General features: G+C 41.6%; 1 protein-coding gene across 1 annotated transcript in view; it reads left to right on the forward strand.

The window, feature by feature from the left end:
- Positions 1-19,333, forward strand: part of DOCK3 (dedicator of cytokinesis 3) — a 251,319-nt gene that overhangs the window by 199,426 nt on the left and 32,560 nt on the right. The window contains exons 28-37 of the mRNA XM_040994546.1: positions 745-839; positions 2,886-2,961; positions 3,356-3,456; positions 3,722-3,780; positions 6,043-6,191; positions 10,057-10,142; positions 12,891-12,917; positions 13,053-13,148; positions 17,230-17,290; positions 17,802-17,895. Of these exons, the coding sequence (XP_040850480.1) occupies positions 745-839; positions 2,886-2,961; positions 3,356-3,456; positions 3,722-3,780; positions 6,043-6,191; positions 10,057-10,142; positions 12,891-12,917; positions 13,053-13,148; positions 17,230-17,290; positions 17,802-17,895 (844 nt within the window). The remainder of the gene's footprint in view (positions 1-744; positions 840-2,885; positions 2,962-3,355; positions 3,457-3,721; positions 3,781-6,042; positions 6,192-10,056; positions 10,143-12,890; positions 12,918-13,052; positions 13,149-17,229; positions 17,291-17,801; positions 17,896-19,333) is intronic.

A 19,333-nucleotide genomic window follows, 5' to 3' on the forward strand; every position in this document is an offset into this window, starting at 1 on the left:
AACTAATAACTATATAAGGATTTTTTAAAATGCCTTAAGACAGTAAGTCACCATCCTTTGCCAAGGAGCTGCATGTGTACATGGTTGCCCACTTTTGGTAGTCCAGCAGTTTATAATTCTACCTGAGCCTCCTTCTTCTGCTTGCATAAAGCCTCAAGTTCAGCCAGAAGTGAGAGATTAGGGTTTCTCAAGTCTTCCCTAGGAGTGTGCACAGTCCTATACATAGACATTATCATCTAAACTCCCAGAATTATAATGAAGCTTTGCAAAACCCCCATGGATATCTCATTTCTTAGGTTTTTCTCTAAGTTTTTTTGACAGTTCTCTTGTTTTTCCCAACTATCATGTCTGCCTTACATAATTAGAGTTTTAAATTATGTGGCTGATTTTTTTTCCCTCAATACATGCCTTGGGAGTGGCTTCCCTTACTGGGTAATTGCTGAATCAGGTTATACACTTGATCTTAGCCATAAGACTGAGAATCCATCAATCAGGTTATAAAGATAAGTCCTAAAAATGGAACTTTTTTAAGGAGCTACCAACCAGATCAATAGTAACAATTCTGCTAGATAGGAGTTTGTTTTGGAGCTCCAAAACCAGAGAACTCACTATCAGAGATGAGCAGTCTGCTGGGTTTTTATGACTGCCATGGTTTCACAGCTGCTTGGTCTCAAAGTTACCATGCAGTTAAGAAATGCACCCTGTAGTGGTGGCATCTCATGCCAGCTTTTCCTTTGCAATCAGGAATTCTTGCTGAAGATTTTCTGTGTGTTCCGGAACCTAATGAAGATGAGTGTGTTCCCTCGGGACTGGATGGTGATGAGACTGCTCACAAGCAAGTGAGTAAGAATGGTCCTTATACCCACATCGGCAGCGCTGTTCCCAGATTAAAGGGGATATGTATGCGAGAATAAGAATGAGTAAGAGGGCAAGAGCAAGACCAGGGCCACGGCTATAGGAAGGGAGAATAGGCAAATATCTAGAAAGTACAATCATAAGAACGGCATTGGCAAGGACAGAGAAAATCTCAAAGATAATTCAGACGTGGGGTCTAAAAGCCTAAGATAGAAAAGGAAATGTTAAGAATGTAAAATATAACATCCAAAAAAGCTTCCTCCTTGAGGAAAGCCTATGCATTGGCCATTGACTTCTGCTGCTTTGTAGATAGTTTAGGCAGGGTCCCAAGCTCTCCTCCCGACTTGATTTGTGCTATCTGCCAGAAAGTGCTTGCCTCCTGTGGTTAGTGCTAATTACCTACTTGAGACCTGGCTCAAAGCTCTGACCACTTCTGCCTGCGGACACAGAATTATCTCTAAGACTGACCTAATTTGCTTTCTCCATTCATATTTCTACTCTGTGCTTCCTCTTGGCAAACCAAACGAGATACATGTGATAAGGGGCTGGTTCATTTGTCCTCCCTCTACACAGAACAAAACTCGACTTCTACTGAGGATTCTGCTGCCTCCTCCGACTAATCTGCTTTTCATATTGGTCTTGTACAGAATATAGTAAAATTATTTATGTTAAACATATGAGGGATCTTAAGTGTGTGGCAGAGTGGGATTTAAAATGTGACTTTTAAAACTAAAGAATGAGTTAACTTTGGTACGATGTGGGCATGTTTTTTCCCAAATATTAAGAAAATTTTGTGTGTTAGAAAGCTGTTCTGCACTAAGTTCATACTTGTGATTCAGTTTTTTTCATAAATATTTTGAAGTACCTGTGTGTTAGTGAGATACCAACATGATCTTTCTACTATGTATCTTTTATAGTACTCTTATTTCCACCCAAGTTACAAATATTTAGTATAGAATAGACAAATGGTTACAAACAACATTGCACAGGTAGTTTTTCCAGTAGCATATTTGCCATTTGAAATCCTGTTGTTTCTCTCTATTGGTTCAACCTCGGGTTTATTAGTCTGTCCTGTGGGAACAGCCTTTTCTTTCAAGACTTCTGTCCTTTAAATTGGTTGCCTCCTGTGCTAATAGACTAATCTCTGTAGTACAGTGGGTTTTTTGCGTAAGATTTTTATCAATCTTTTTTGGAAAGGTAGAGTTGAAGACAGAGAGAGACACAGAGAGACACAGAGAAAGAATCTTTCATTCAGTGGTTCATTCCCCAAATGGCCACAATGGCCAGAGTTGTTCCCCGGGTCTCCCATGTGGACACAGGTGCCCAAGGACCTGAGCCATCCTCCACTGATTTCCCAGGATGTCAACAGGAGCTGGAGGGAAGTAGAGTAGCTGGGATGCAGACCAACACCCAATGGAATGCTGGCACCTCAGGCAGAAGCCTAGACTGCTGCGCTACCACATTGACCCCTATAATACATTGGATGTGCTTTGTTCCTCCTTTCCACAAAAGCATTTGTGGTCACTAACAGCCATAATAAGTTCTTTTACTGAACTATCACCCTCTATAGTCAGACTAGTCAGACTCTCACCTACCTCTCCCATGCACTTGGTTCCAGCAAGGCCATCTTCCATTGTCCCTTATTATGCACCCAGTCTTAGGTTAAAAGTGAGATTCTAGACAAATGACACATGGATGAAAATATAAACAGGACCAGGCCAGAGCCAGGAGCCAGAAGTTTGATCTACGATTCCAATATGAGTGCTGAAGCATAACTGCTTGTGCTATCTTCTTCTGCTTTCTCAGTACAGGAAGATGGATTGGAAGTGAAGTAGCATTGGCATATGGGATGCCAATGCTGCAGGGAGTGACTTAACCCACTGTGCCATAGTTCTAGCCCCTATAGGCACAACTTACATGACAATAAGTTATAGTCAGGAAGTTTGCAGAGTTCATAGACAACTGGTTCCAAACTATGAGATGCCATTGTTGAGGTTTTAACTCACCAATACCTTATTTCCTTGCTTCAGTATTATAGTTACTACTGTCCAGTACCTGTCCTCTGCACTGCACAAGAATTTCACAGAGACAGACTTTGACTTCAAGGTAAGAATTCCTTAAATCCATCACTATCTTTGGAATCACAACAAAAAGAAAATAACCAAGCTCACTGACTTTTGCATTATTTTAGAATTCATAGAATCATAGAGCATCCAAGGTTGGTGATAATTAGGATTATGACCTGGGAGCATTGCAGACGTTGTAAGCCAGATACTCATGGATATACTTTCTAGTCAAGTTAACACTATTGCTTAAGAAAGAATCAAGAAAGGAAAAAGAAAAAGAATGCGTGTTTGCAAAGATATTTTTAAAAAGAGGGAAAAAAATCAAAATCTTAAGACTATAAATTGGGTTCTGCACTACATGAATGCATTTAGTAACTCTCCCTGCAAGGTTAATGACTCAGGCTGTCATGTTTCTTCTGTTTCTGCCTCTCTAGGTGTGGAATTCTTATTTTAGCCTGGCAGTTCTGTTCATAAATCAGCCAAGCCTTCAGCTAGAAATCATTACTTCAGCCAAGAGGAAGAAGATTCTAGATAAGTAAGACAGATGTCTCCTGTTCAACTCTCTACCACTCACCCAGATGGGGCTTTTTCCATGAGAGGCTCCTTCACAAGTCTACAAGGTTCTCACTGGGGTATTATCCCGAGGGGCCATGTGAGAGCTTATTCAAGAGCCAAATGGCTTAGCATTTGGGGAAGCATTCAAAACTAACAGTGCTAAAGTACTGGCCTGCTCAGGTTTGCAGCCCTGTCTACCTGAACCACCTTCTTCTAACAGCTGGCTCCTATGTTACTGTTCCCAGGTATGGGGACATGCGTGTGATGATGGCTTATGAACTGTTCAGCATGTGGCAGAATTTGGGTATGTCTTTGCTCCCTGTTCTTCTCTTCCACGTATTGCAGTGCCAAATAAAAAGTAACAAGACTAGTAGCATTCCCACAGGCTTTATGAATGTTAATCCAAATGCAAGAGATCCTTACATATCTTTAACATAACACCTCAGATGGATAGTGTAGCACATGCACAAAAAGCCCTTAGCAAGAAGAATTTGGCTGAGAAATAAGACCCCAGTAATACATATGCACAGTCCTTTTTTTTAATATAAAATGAAGTCAAAAAGGAAAAAAGGAGAACACTCCAGTTTTTTTTTTCTGACTTGAAACCAATACCTGTAAGGCTCTCTCTACTCTTCATGTCTCAATCTGAGTGTTATAGACTCAAAAACAGGTTTTAGAGATGCAAAAGAATGAGGAAAGATAACTATTAGTCTGTCTCCTAGATCTTCTCTATACATAGCTCTGAATCAGGTACCCAGCACCAGTTGAATGAAAGAACAGAGCAAGGAATTTTAGCCTCTGATTGAAACTGATTTCAGCCTTCCTTCTTTGCAAGCTTCTTCAGTAATTGCTGCTTTGCATTTAAACTGGTCTGATTGATGTTTTGGATAGAATCCTTGGGTTTTCGGTGTGGTTGGCTAGATCATCTGTGAATCTGTTATATTCTGAGTGATCTGTTAGGGTGCTAGAGAAGTTGGTAGTGCTGATGAAATCTGCTTTTAGCCAACCACATGGTTTTTTTATTTTTTTAAGATTTATTTATTTTTATTGAAAAGTCAGAGATACACAGAGAAGGAGAGACAGAGAGAAAGAGCTTTTACCTGCCAGTTCACTTCCCATTTGGCCAAAATGGCCAGAGCTGGGCCAATCTGAAGCCAGGAGCTTCTTCTGGGTCTCCCATGCAGGTACGGGTCCCAAGGCATTTGACCATTTTTGACTGCTTTCCCAGGGCACAAGCAGGGAGCTGCAAGGGAAAAGGAGCAGCCAGGGCACAAGCTGGTGTCTATATGGGATCCCAGAGCATACAAGGTAAAGAAGACATTAGCCACTAGGCTACACCACCAGGCCTGAGCTCATGGTTCTGAAGGCAAAGAAAAGTCCGATCATAAAATTTTATAGTCTTCTGTTAAGCATTGCCACAAAACAAGGTTTCCTGCCATTACTAAGACTGGACACATTATGCAAAGCAGATTTTCCAGCTTTGGTATTCTTGTTCCCTGCTAGCCAGCACAGTTTGGATATGTATTTTAACCCTGAAATTGATTCTGGGATTCTGGGATTACCATGAATATGAGACTGGCAACTAAACCAAGTACCAAAATCAGGATATGCAGGCTCTTCCTGAATGTTAATATATGCTTCTTAGGCAGATTTTCAGAAAAGAAGCGATCACAAGAAGATACTAGATTTACCCAAGAAAGCCATCCCTGTCACATTGCTTTTGGTGGAAATGACATTGTCTGGTCATTGATTTTACTTGACTGGAGCACTCAATCCAAAGGCCTCCTTCGTAAATCTATGAAGACTGAAAACAGGATGGTTCACTCTGTTTTCATCACTGCAAGAAAAAGAAGAGTGCTGCCTCATGGTCCTGGCCTGGCCTCTGGATACAGCTCCAAAGGGCAGACCAGTGAAAAGGAAACCTTCATAGCTCCCTTCCTATGGAAAAACCTCATTAAGGAAACTAAGGGATGAGCTGGTCTGATCTCAGTAGATGTAGAAATATTGTCAGAAATGCAATGTGAAGAGGGGATGAAGGCGGGAAAAGAGGGTCTAGTCTCTAAGCCAGCTTATCGGGTAAGTTAGGGTAAGGCTGTATAGGCAGCCCTTGCTAGCTCAGAAGGGGCCTCATTACTTAGATGCCTCTGGGATAGAGGTAAAAATCCCAGGGAGAGTAGGCAGTGTTTAAAGAGAAAGATACGGATTTTTTTTGCTAAACACTGTGAACAGACCATCTGAAACTACCCAAATTATTCTAAAAACACATGTTGTCCAGAATAGCAAACTTGATTCTTTTATCTCAGAGAGATTTTCAGATAGTTTGTAGAATTTCCAGGAAATTCCTTGGAAAAATAGTTTTGAGTCTGTTGATTTACTTTAATTGGACTGGACTAATTCTATTCATAAGTTGTATAAAGCCCTGAGAAAAGATTTAGAGAATTCTAAGCAGGAACGTCTTTTGCTTTCAGAATCTGTAGGTACAGATCGTAACATTCATACGCCACTTAGGAGGCTTCTGTGGAATGAGCAGAGTAGTGATGAATGTCTGTTGGGTTTTATTGTTCAGGTGAACATAAAATACACTTTATTCCGGGAATGATTGGTCCTTTCCTGGGTGTGACACTGGTTCCCCAGCCAGAAGTACGGAACATCATGATCCCCATTTTTCATGACATGATGGACTGGGAGCAGAGGAAAAATGGCAACTTCAAGCAGGTAAGATAACACTGACTTATCCAAGGTTCTGCTCAGGCAGGTGGCCAAAACTTCCTCATCAAGAACATGACTCAAACTAACCACATTTGATTCAGGAGAGAGTTCTGTTCACAGTGTATCCACTTCATGGACTGCACATTTCTAGGGCTGGGACCTATAACAGGTGACAGTTGACACCTCAGGGGAGCCTGGAATTTTACAGATGACAGTCTGATGGTTCACTCCCCAAGAGGCCGCAACAGCTGGAGCTGAGCCATTCTGAAGTCAGGAGCCAGGAGCTTGTTCCGGGTCTCCCACACGGGTGCAGGGTCCCAAGGTTTTGGCCATCCTCGACTGCCCTCCCAGGTCACAGGCAGGGAGCTGGATGGGAAGCAGGGCCACCGGGATTAGAACCTACACCCATGTGGGATCCCAGCACACTCAAGGCGAGGACTTTAGTTACTATGCTGTCGTGCTTGTCCCAAATTTCTAGGTTTTTGTGCAATAACAAATCATTATGATTTTTAAGATTTTTTCCAGTTCTTTTTTGTTAATATATAGGAATATGATTGAATTTTACTTTTTAGCATTATGTCACTTACCTTTTTTTGTACTCACTTGCTAGTACTAAAGCCTTTTTGTAGACCTTTGGGAGATTTTCTATTAGAGAGTCATGTTCCCTATGAATATACAGCTTTATTTTTTCCTTTGTAATCTATCTCATTTGGGAAGTATATAGCTCTAATGCCTTCAGACTTTAGGAAATGACAGCAGAAAAACAATTTTTGTTTTTCTGTGTTGTACAACATGTATGTTCTAGTTGTGCAAGATTAACACATGTCTGATGCAAAACTCTAGTCACTGGCAAGTGAATGGTTTCAGAGAACTGAAATGCGGGTCATCTTAAGTCTACTAAACCAGGGGCTGTACTGTATCCAACCACTGATAATGCTGAATCAAGAAATTTCACCTTGTAGAAGACTGAGTTGGAGCTCACATTTCAAGAATCAGATTATAAGTTGTTTTCACCAGTAAGACTGTCAGGAATAACCAATTAATATCCAGCAAATCAAGTAAATTTTGTTACCTCTGGTTAGAAAAACAAATATTACTGTTGCTTCCCTTTAGTATCAAATACTTTAAAAGACTGGTCTTCTTTTAAAGTATTCTCCACCCTCCTTCAGTTGTACTTAGTGTATAATTAACACATTGGTTGAAACTATTATCTTCAAGGTAACTCACCACCTTCCAATAACTGGAATCTAGTAACATTTTGATTTTGAATATCATTGTTTTCTTCAACTTTGTCTGTTAACTGCTTCCCTAATTCTTACCACTTGATAAAATATTTTTTGTAATTCTAAAAATAATTAACATGAAATTTTAAATGAAAATAAACAATTTAAAAATTTAACGCGTAATACTATTAGTATTAACTTATGAAGGGTCAACTCTGTACCCTTATGAGCCTTTTTTCCAGTACATACATTTTTTTAATTTTAAAAGAATTGCTTTAGATATTGGTTTTTAATCTTTTTTTTTTGGCATAGTAGCTTATCAGTTACTACTCCTCTGTAGTATATTGTTGATTCAGACACTACATGATATTCCATTCTATGGCTTAACCATGACATGTTTGTTTATTTAATCTCCTAGTTCTAGGAATTAGGTTTGTTCTAAATTTTTTTTTAATATTGAAAAAAGAACCATTCATTCTAGACAGTTTTCTTAGGTAAATTTATCAACCTGTAATCAATAGATCAAAGGGCAAAAACTCATTTCTTAAGTTTATAAAGTGCTGTTTCTTAAAACGTCATTGTCCGTTAATTTATCAAAACCCACACTTCTCTTTCTATATGTGCCCCACCTGAGCACCGAGCATGCCTGGCTGTGTCAGCTGTTGTCCCTGCCTCTGCTCCCAGAGGTGAACTCTCAGGAAACAGAATTGTTTTTTGTGCATTTTATTTCTCAACACCTTGCATGGTACCTGCAATTTAGTAGGCTCTTAAGAGATTTAAAAAAAAAAAAAAAAAAAAAAAAAAAAAAGGATGCTAACATTCACTGAGCATTTTCCAAGAGCCTGGGCATGGTGACAACCAAAAAGGAATGGTATCACACTTTCCATTTTATAAACAAGGAAATGTGAGCTTAGAAATAGGTACCCAGAACTACACTGGTTATGTGACAAGACAATGTTTTTTAAGCATTTAACAAAGTGTCATTTCAGTAGTAATTGTTTTATGGAATAAAGCTAACTGCACAAACCTGATGAGACAATATTACTAATTGTGATTTGACATATTTGGTGAACTTATTCTTTTGTTGGACACTGATTTTGCATACGTTAATCTTAAATATTACATTTTGTGTTAAATTTTCCTTCATCAGCCTTTGGAGTGATGAAGTAATGTGTCCCCTATCATTCTGTCACCAGCTACAAGCGTTCTAGCACTTGAATAGGTGTCAGGTCCACCTTGAGAGCTTATTAGAACACAGATATTTGACCCACCCTGAGTTACTGATCCAGCATGGTGGGATCTTTGGTGAGACTGACGCTGGTGACCCAGGAAGCCATTTTAAGAACTCTTTTGACTCCTAGATCCCTGTTTGCACAATCATGTTCTTGCTGTTCCAGGTACCCTCCCCACTTTTGCTGTGGGAAAGACACTCTGACTATACTTGTGTAGGTGAAAACAGATATCTTGTTGTATTTGCACCCCTCATCTCCTGAAAGTCTTGTGGCCATCTGGTTAGCCGAGTAAGGCAAGACAGACTCTGGACTAGGAGTGATACACCTTGTCTTTCAGACCTAGCTCTGCTTGATTTACATGGTCCCAATCAAGTTTCCACTGGTGCCTCTTCTTCACACAAAGAAATGTGATATTAATGCCTGAGGACCTCAGGTCTCAGATTTTTTATTTCCTCAGAAATATGTATTCAAGCAGCTGACTCATCAGGCCAGCCAGTGGATGTTTGACAGTCCCTGCCCTGGCCACCACACATAACAGACAGACAGAAACACACAAACACACACACATGCACACACACATTTTAAGTCCAAATGTATTCATTCTTATTTTCTGCTGGTAGGGCTTCAGAGGCCCTAAATGCCTTGATGAATTTACTTACTCAGTTATTCCTTATTACTTCTTTGACTTAGAATTATTTGATCCTAATATGGAGTGAGACATTTTTCTTCTACTATAGTAGATTACCAAATGTGCCTATGCTTTTTTGTTTATATGAAATATTTGTAATCAATTAATATTACAATACCATATTTAAAGCCTAATGAATTGTTAAAAATTCATATTAAATCCTTTGCAACTAGATTTTAGCCTCTAAGTAAGGCTGATGAGGCTTACTAGATAAGTGACTAAGCACTGCAGAGTGCCTTTGCAGGTCTGTAGGATAGAAAATAACATTTGTCCTAATGATTTAGCTACCAATAATAAATTCAGGGAGCCCAGTAACAGGGGACAGCAGCCACAAGAGTGTCAGGTCCTATGGACAAAAACAGCGGAAAGTTTGGTGAGGACCAGCCCATCAGTGAGCATGTTTTTTGACTGATTACAAGGTGAAGTTCTAGCCAAACGTGTTTGATAAATATACATTTTTGAATGAGTTTTCTTTTAAGAAAGAAAAATGATTGACAAAGACCTCTTTGTGATCCAGAAATACTTCTCCAGAAAATCCTAGTTTTATTTTTCCTTAGATTGGAGTAAAGGTACTTACGACTTTTAAATCTCATCTCTCCTTTAAACTGGAAGGGCAAGAAACAGGGTGGTTTCTTGGTGCTATGGATGAGATCCTATGTGTTGGAAATTGGATTTGCCAGTATTCCTCGAAGGTCAAGCTCAGGTTTACAGTTTCTGTTTCATTCCAGGTGGAAGCTGAGCTGATTGACAAGCTGGACAGCATGGTGTCAGAAGGGAAAGGTGACGAGAGCTACAGGGAACTCTTTGGCCTGCTGTAAGCTGCTTCATCCCCAGGCATCCCACATTCAGGGGTGGGTAGGTGGGTGAAGGGTGCCAACCAAGCAAGAATAGAGATGAAACCTGCTCTGGGCAGACTTCAGAGTTTGGGTAACAGGAGAGATCAAGGTTGTCGATGGTGGTAGCAACAAGCTTTCTTCCTTCAACAAGAAAGTAGGTGCTCTCAGGGATCACCATAATCGAATAGAAAAGTGGAGACAAGTGATCATTTGCTGGCGGGAAGAGGACCTTCTTATGTTGTTGTAGTGTGTGCTGCATTCATTCAGGCAAATAGCTGCTAAGGACACAACCAGTCTAGGGCCTAGTGCTTTCATGGGGGGGAGGGGTGAGTCCGGGTGGGGAGCAATGTATCTTCTCTGAAAGATTTTCTTCTATTTTCATTGCTTGATAAAAAGGTAAAACCAGCTTGAAGAGTGCTGCTGCAGGAGGCTCTAAAACAAGTCACACCTCCTCTCCAGGCTGGTTTTCTTTGTGTGAAATGGGGTTATTGTACTAAATGACATCAAGGTTCCCCCAGCTCCACCATTCCATGACTTCTTTCTTTAGCTTGGAAGCCAAGAGACATTACAGGACTTGCCATGGGGCTAAGTCCAAAGGAAGAATTCAGGAAACAATTGCTTTCTCAAGTAGAGAGTGGTGTTGATATGTTGTCAAATAGTAGGCATTGACAATTCTGAAATATCATCCCATCTCACTCATCATTTCTAGCTTTGACAATTTTTGTTTGTTTTAGTACCACTTTGAAAGCAAACCTTTAATGCACTTTTTCAGCATATTTGCTTAGAATTTAAGAGTGTACACTGTGTATTGACACTTCTTGTTTGATTCTCAAAACACCTCTCCAGGGTGGGCAGAATGGAGATTATCTTCCTTCCCACTCTAGTGGTGATGAAAATGGCCACGGGGAAGTGCTTGTTTGCCCTCAGTTGTGATTCTAGTAAGAAGCAGCTTTGGAAGAGAGCCCCAGTTCTTCCAGTGTCAAGATGGGAAAATCCTTCTGCCATGCTGTGCCCATTTTGTTTCTTGATGAGTTGGGAGAGAAAATGTGAACTTACTTGAAATTTAAATAATTATAATTTGTGAAAATGAATTTATCGTTAGGTATTTCTCTTTTAGCTCAAGTCATTTCTAATTGAAACAAGGCAGATAAACCACTCCCTTGACCACTAACAAATAACTTTGCTGCAAAGGAAGAGGTTCAGAAATAACCCACAATTATTAATTACCTGACCAAATAGTGTTCATAAACTCTTCTCAAATCACTGGAGATTGGGAGCCACTGATAACATGGAGCAGCATTTCCCACATTTTTGTTTTAGGAAAATGTTTATAGTTTTAAAAAAAAAGTGGAGAGCAGGTGTTCAGCCTAGGAATTAAGCTGCCCTCATCTCTCATCACAGCACCTGAGTTTAGGTCCCAGCTCCAGCTCCTAATTCTAGCTTCCTTCTTAATGAAGACCCTGGGAGGGAGAAGTGTAATGGAGTTCCTGCAACCTCTTATAAGAGATCTTTCTTCATAGGTCCTGGTGTGCAACCTGTGCCTAGACCTACCAGGCAGGCATATGGGGAGTGGAGCAGCAGATGGAACTGCTCTTGCTGTCTCTCCCTCTGTATGTGTGTGCATGGAGTTTGGGGATACTTTTCTCTTCGTTCCTCCCTCACATTCTCTTCTTCCCTAAAATATATTTTAGTATTTAGTAAATGTCTAATTTTTAATTTTAAGTGAGTCATTTGCTAATTAATTTAGAGAAGATTCAATTAAGCAAAGTTTATCCAGCCCCTTTATTGTAGGACTTCTCAAAGTGTTTAATGTGCAAAAGTGTGTGAAAATCTCTGAAAGGAGTATTTCCCATGCTGTGGGCTTTCCCAGTCCTTCAGTATAGCAGCACCCTATAGAATACAGTTGGAGAAATGCTGATTCAGTGGTTTTATCCACATTACATAAAGACCAGAGTCAGTGTTCTTGCCTTCTGTCTCTAACTCCATGAATCGCATGGGGAATTGTCTCTTCCCCAGAAGTCCTGTTCCAGCAGGTTGCCTGTGCATGGTGACTGCTGTTGTAACAGTTGCATGAGTAGCAGCTATGCTGAGGGTTTGAATCCCCAATGAAGGACCATCAGCTGGACCTACCTCTCCAGATGACTCTTATGACCTTGAAAAGCAGGAAACAGTACAGAAATGAGTCAGAAATAAAGTTGTGTGGAGTGAAATCTGAATCTGGGCTCATGACTTGCACAAGAAAAAAGATTTCAATTCACTGTCCCATAGAAAATACCTATAAAGTGGAAGAGGGTTTCAGAAACATGGATTTGAGGGGAAGCCAGAAGCTCTCCTGAGATCCCCGGAGCATTGCTGACAGTGGGGATGGCTAGATGCAGCCACCCCAGCTACCAGCTATAGTCACTCTCCTTCATGATGGGGCCCCCAGGCTGGCATGAATCCTTCCCTTGGTTTACATAAACAGGTTAGTTTGTGTGTTTGCTAGGATGCCTCTAGGTAGTAATAGGGGCAGTCAACCACCTGGCAAAAACCTGTGCTATTATACAGTCATGTCTTCAGAACAGATTTTACCACATAGACTTAAAGGGGTCTGAGACTTTGAGCCCTTCCCTCATTTCTACCTCAGTGTCCTCCTTAGCAACTCATTCAGGGAAATGAGAGATGTGCTCATTTGTGGCTGCCAGTTCAGTAACCTCCTTGTCTTTGCTTTCTGCTGCATGGAGTAGAACCCAGCTGTTTGGGCCCTACCCCAGGTAAGACTGCAGTGTGGTAAGTCTGCTGTCTCCAGACCCATCACAGCCCCCATGGGCTCTTGAACATCACTGTTGGGCCCAGGAAGGGCTCACAAATTGTGTTTTGTTTTTTTATTCCCTCCCCTTCCCCTCTAGTCTGTTGGAGAAGGTTGAACAGGAAACGTGGCGTGAGACTGGCATTTCCTTTGTGACTTCAGTCACCCGCCTCATGGAACGCCTTCTTGACTACAGGTATTTTCTTGGGTACCTACCTGAGCTCTTTGATAAGGATTCTCTGTCCATCAAGGGCATTCCTATGACCTTAAAATGAGGTCATGTGCCTTTCACAGAAAAGACTGTCCTGGTGTTGGGTGCCATAATTAGTCATTAGAATAACCAAGAAGAAAAGAGAGCCTTCTTTGAGGGGTGAGCTAGGACTTTCTAACATTTCCTGCTCCCCGCTCTGAGATATGGACACGTGTACCTACAAAGCATCCCAGTGACATTCATCTATCTGGCTTTTATTCAGAAAAAGCAAAATCAATGGGCATAGAAGTGCAGGAAGAGGAAAGCTCTCTAGAACAAGGCAGGAAACAGATGTAGATGATATTTAGTGCAGATCTTCCTCAGAGCCACATGGCAGATGAACAGGGAAATATCACTGAAGTATGACTTTCAGTCAGCGTTTCCAGAGATTGGTGCTATCACTTTCCCATGCCTATAGTCTTTGCTGGAAGTCAGTTTGTTTATGTCTGCTGATCCTGGCCACAAGAAGATTAAAGGAAAGCACCTATTAGCTTTATTTTATTTCCAGTCTTAAGAGTCTGTGTGGAATTAGGAATTTTTTATGAAAGCTTACCTTCCAAGTCATATGGCTTTCAAATGACTCCAAAAGTAACAGTACTACCTCTGCAGGGTTCAAGTGGTGGCCAAGAGTACTTTTTGGATGCCTAGATAAAGGTGCTAAGGTATGAGGAAACATGATCAAGAAATACAACCCATCTCCCAGCAATACTGTCTCCACTGTGCTGTAAGATGTACAGACACCAAGGAGGCACATTTCCCTCCTATGCCTCAGGAATTGAGTGTATGTAGGCCACATCCAGATGAAGATGCTGCTGTGCAAAGCCTCAAGTACCCGAAGCACTCACAAGTTTCTGGAGCAGTGTGCCTTGAACATGCCTCTGTCTATACACAGCTGTGCTTACATGAGCTTTGGTCCATCCTGTCTGAGCTTTATAAGAACAAATCTGATTTAGGGGGACTGCGTTTATAGCAGAGAATTCCTTTTTTAGGTCAAATCTCCAGCTGTCCCTGTACCTACCATCAAAAAAGAAAGAGAGGCAGGCAAAGCCCTGCATATTCCCCTAACTGCAACATTTTACTGACAGTCTTGTTTACTTTGGCTCCCAAAAAGAGCAGAAATTAACTTCTTAGGGTCCTGGGCTTAGTTCTAACTTCCTAATTGATTTCTTTAGCTAACTTCTGTAAGCTATTCAAACTCATTGCCAAAACCACTTTATCTTCTACAAAATAAAAACATGACATGACATTAAGGGCCCTTCCTGAACTGACCTTTGCCAGCCACCCTAACGTTTATCTTACAAACCTACAGTATTCACACCAGGCACTGGCACCTCCCAGTGTTTCTCCTTGTTAATATGAAAGAAAACACCATGATAACTCTCATAGCAGTCGTGAAGCACAAGGTGAGTTTGTGATTGCTCCCAACTGTTAAAGGTCTGCTGTAACGTTGTCTCTAATCGCATAACCACCACTATAGAGTTATCGTTTTTATCATTAAGGAAACATGAGTAGGAAGTGCCATAGCTAGAATTTGAACTCAGATTTAGCTAGCTCAAGAGATATGTATGCTCCATCTCCCAGTCCATGTTGTTACCACTCATATCCTTGCCTATAGACTCTGGCATGCTGTGGTCTCTCCTAAGAATGTCTTTCCAACCCAACCCCCTCAAGGAGACTCCCAAGTCAACAGCATACTTGACTTTCTGAGCACACCATGGATGATGATCATTTATCACATTTCTACTTCACTTGACAGAAGAGAGCCAGCTCCTTGTCCTTATCTCCCTCATCCCCTATGTGCCAACTGCTTCATGGCCCCTGGCAGATGCACAGTGATGAGTTAACTCATCACAAATGATGGCTGATGAGATTAACTCACTTGTAAAACCATCAGGAATAAAGGAAATCTTTTCTTTTATCGCAGTGCACTTTAGTTTAGCAAGAGCTGTTAAGAAAAAATAGTTGTTGAAAATATAAGTATACATATATTAATTATGCAAATAATCAAGACTGTATTCCACAGTCTTACACAAAAGATGAGACTGAATTTTAAACTAGCTAGCAAGAGATGGTAATCTGAGGGTGTGTCTTCATCTTTCGTGTTAGTTTCTTTTGTTTTTATATGAATCCCAGACACTCTGTGTCAAATATTAGAGACCTAGCTCATTGGTAGCAACTATTTGCCAGATTGGGGAATAACCTCCAAATTAGTTGCAGCTCCGGAAACAGGACAAAGCTTAGAGTCACCAAGTTCTTGGCTCTTAAGTGGATGCTGTGCCTGGTGGCTGGCATATGCTTTCCTTACCCAGGCCCCTTCAGTCACAGTGAGGGTTGCTCTTTCAGGGGAGTCTTCATGACTCACTCTCCAGAGGAAGAGTAAGGAGAGAACAACACTCAAAATATGTTCTCTCTCATGAGTAGCCATCTTGAAGTAGTGCAGGGCCACACAGAAGAGTGCTACTAGCAATGCAAAGAGAGGCAGCCATGGAGCTCAATGATGTGTCAGAACATCACTGATATCACAGTGTTTGAGAACAGTTCTGTTTAATTGACTTGGCTGTTTTGTAGAATATACAAACCAGCGAGTGCCCAAGTAGCTGGGTAAGACCTCTCTGCCTTCCATGGCACCAACTTACTGGGGAGACAGATGTTTCCTGCCACCTCACGGGTTGGTATTGGCCCTTAGGTTCTCTCCTCCCAGCAGTCCTGGTTCTGCTAACACAAAAGAACAGGTTCCAGAGAAGGATGTTCAGAACCCCCGTGTTTGCCTATGCAGGACCAAAATACTGCATGTGGGAAATGTTCTGATAGACAAACCCCAGAGGTCAGTAGATCCAAATCTCTCAGAGATGCTGACTCTGACAATGGCCAGAGGATACTTGGCTGCTTTGCAGAATGCCATTGACAGTGGTGTAGATTTCCAACATCTCTCCTTAGAAGAAGTCATCTCAGGGTCTCCCTTTTGCATGCTGGGCAAGTAGAGGAGAACTCAGTTTACCAAATGACCATGCAGAGCCTCAGACTTGACCTGAACTTCTCATTCCCAGCTATGTTGCTCCTCACTGGGTCCTGTGCCTATCCATCAGATAAAGCCAAGATACATGCTCTACTCTGCCCTACTAGTACAAAACTGCAGCTTTCCCCCAGAGCTGCTAACATACAGTAGCACAAGAAATTAGATCTTCTGCAGAATGGTGTGGAGTCCTCTGGAAGGAGGCACCACAAGGTTGGACTCTGACTGGCTGTTTGTATAGGAGACCTCTTGTGAGATTCACTGCTCCAGTTCTCTTTATTCTTAGTTTTTATGTTCTAGGTCTTTGCTCCTGCCCAAAGCAGCCAGGCTTTGGCTAGCCTCCTGTCTCTCTCAGAAGGATCCAGGCTCAATATATCTATTGTACTGCCTCTCACCAGCCAGCCATGATCCATTCCAATACCCAGACCCTGCTAGGTACAAATATAGTCCTGTGCTGGCTAAAGCTGCCTCTGAATCAGAAAGAACTAGATCGCCTACTTCTGGTGAAGGATAGTTCCAAAGACCAGTACCCAGGAAGGAGCATACAGGGAAAAAGGTTACTTAGATGGGAAACATGTCAGCTATGCCATTGTTGCTATGGTCACAGTATCCTAAACCTAAATTCCTTTGACTAGAGGGTCTTGGATTTTGCTCAGTACTTTTCCAGAAAATGATACCTGTCATTTAAGGAAAACTATGTCTTCCTTCTTTGAACTTGAGTGTTTGGCTTTCCACTCTACTGAAAACACCCTTCTATGCCAAGGACATTGGTGATAGAGCATTTGTCTCTGCACTTTCCCTCCAGAACAAGACCAGTTAAACATAGATCTTTGAACCTTAGAAGCAGGTCCACACTTGTAGCTCAAAAGACCATCCTCATCTCTGAAAGCAGTCTATACTATAGAACATCTTTGCGGCTTTTTGTAATAGCACTCCAGTGATAGTGCAGTTCTATGTACTGTTCCAGAAGTACCACTTCATATCATACATGTTCATCTCTGCTCCTTCTTCCAGGGACTGCATGAAAGGAGAAGAAACGGAGAATAAGAAGATTGGCTGCACTGTTAACCTAATGGTGAGAGTCTGCCTGCTGGAATAGTTCTGTCCAAAATTGTGATTGGTTTGACCTTCTAAAGTTGAGAGCTGTAATGAGGATTTGAGTTGGAACAGCAGCTCTGTTACTAGTATGTTAGAGACCTGATTCTCACAGTCAGATTCCCACTTGGGAAAGGATTGGTAGGAGCTTCTCTCTGGGCAGTACTCTAGCCTGACCCCTTTCTAATGTCCTGCCAACCCTAACCTTCTCCAACTCAGCCCTCGCTGATCCACAATCTGCCCTGTCACTCTTGCTCTTTCCCACTGCTCACAGCCCCTTGGTACCTGCTTATGCTGCCCATGATTCCACCCTAGCAGATGCTGTTTCTGTCTGGTCTTTTTTTTTTTTTAGTACTGTCTGCCTCCAAAGCCATCCTTCTCCTCCTGCCAAGCACACCCAGGGCTTTTGTTGGCTACCTGGAGTTTAAGTATGGCCTCTTCATATGGTAGATGCTCTCATCTTTATTCATGTTTCCTTCTCTACCTTTCAGAACTTCTACAAATCTGAGATTAACAAAGAAGAGATGTATATTCGCTATATCCATAAGCTTTGTGACATGCACTTGCAGGCCGAAAACTACACTGGTGAGTGAAGAGAAGTGAGAGCCACCTATGCCCTTAAAGAAGCAGAGAAAGTCTCCAGGCTGGGGGCCTATGTTTTGCTCTCAGCTCCCTTGTAACATGTGTTGGAAAAAAACAGAACTTCCACTGTCCTCTACTTGCCCAAGGCTGTTCTGTTTTCCTACTGCCCACCCCTCCCTCTGAGACCTCAAGGGTGACCACCAAATTCTGGTGTACCAAGTTTAAAGCGTCCTGTCCTCCTAACAGAGCTTTTCTTAGAAACAAGTGATAGTACAATAAAGGAATACCCGCTAATCCTTGGACTCCAATAGGTCACAGACATTGAAATCTGTTCTCTTGTTACATATCAACCCCACATTGAGCTCCAGGTGGAGAGTATGAAAATTCATCTTCTTGACTGGCCAGGCAAGGGCTCTTTCGTATATCTGCAATTTAAAGCATTACTAAGACCTTTCTAACCAGAACAAATTTCAAAGCCTTTCAGGGTGTTTGTCATTCCCTGTTTACACAGTTACACTGAATCAGTATATGTGCTATGCATAGTTCCCTCAAAGTACCCATCTTTTCTGCTGTGGTGACCAGATACTACTTCTTGACCCCAAGGATAAAGGGCTTGAATTTGTGTGACTCGCCCAGAAATTCAAGCTGTCCTAGTCTGCAGGTAGGACTAGTGTCAGGTAGATTTGCAGAAACTGACTCTGCCATCCTTCCCTGAAGATGTCAGGATGTTAGGGATTGCTTGGCTCAGATGATACCTCTCTTGATAGCACAACTTAATAAGAATTAAATCTAAAATAACTGACTAGATCTACCATTTTCTGCACCCATTTCCACCTATGATGCCAACAATTGTTTAAGAGAACAATGGAGAGACTCTGATAAGTAGAGGCATTTGCTAAATTTCTAGAGGTCTGGGCCTGGACTAAGAGGCTGGATCAGGAGTTTAGGTGGAGAGAGGGAGCTAAGCCTTGTCTCTGGTGACGCCAGTAAAGACACCTGCAGAGAATATGGACAAGATTGTATATGGGAAGCAAGATTTCACATGGTTTCCAAAGTTCAAAGGGAAGGCCCAGAGTGCCACAAAGAGAAAAGTCTCTTTTGCCCTCTGGAGGAAAAGACTTCCCAGATTTGACCCAGCAAGAAGGAATGGGCTTCCTTGCAAGGACACAGACAAGGCAGGATGAGGATCCTGGAGAGTCCTCAGACAGGTGAGCCTGGCTAAAAATAGATGTGGGTCACAAATGGTTAGGAACAAAATTCTTTATAGCCATGAGGAACAAGTTTGAGAGAGGCCTTGAAAGCCAAAGGGAAGCTAGAACTAATTAACTTGCCAGCAGGAGGTATCCAAGAAAATTAGCTAATAGAACAAAAAAAGAGGAGATTGTATAATTAGGACTCTAAGCAGTGGCTACCACTCATTGTGACTTAGCTCCTAGAATTC

Source organism: Ochotona curzoniae, unplaced genomic scaffold (assembly GCF_017591425.1).
Source record: "Ochotona curzoniae isolate NIBS_2020 unplaced genomic scaffold, NIBS_Ocur_1.0 contig_908, whole genome shotgun sequence".
NCBI lineage: Eukaryota > Metazoa > Chordata > Mammalia > Lagomorpha > Ochotonidae > Ochotona > Ochotona curzoniae.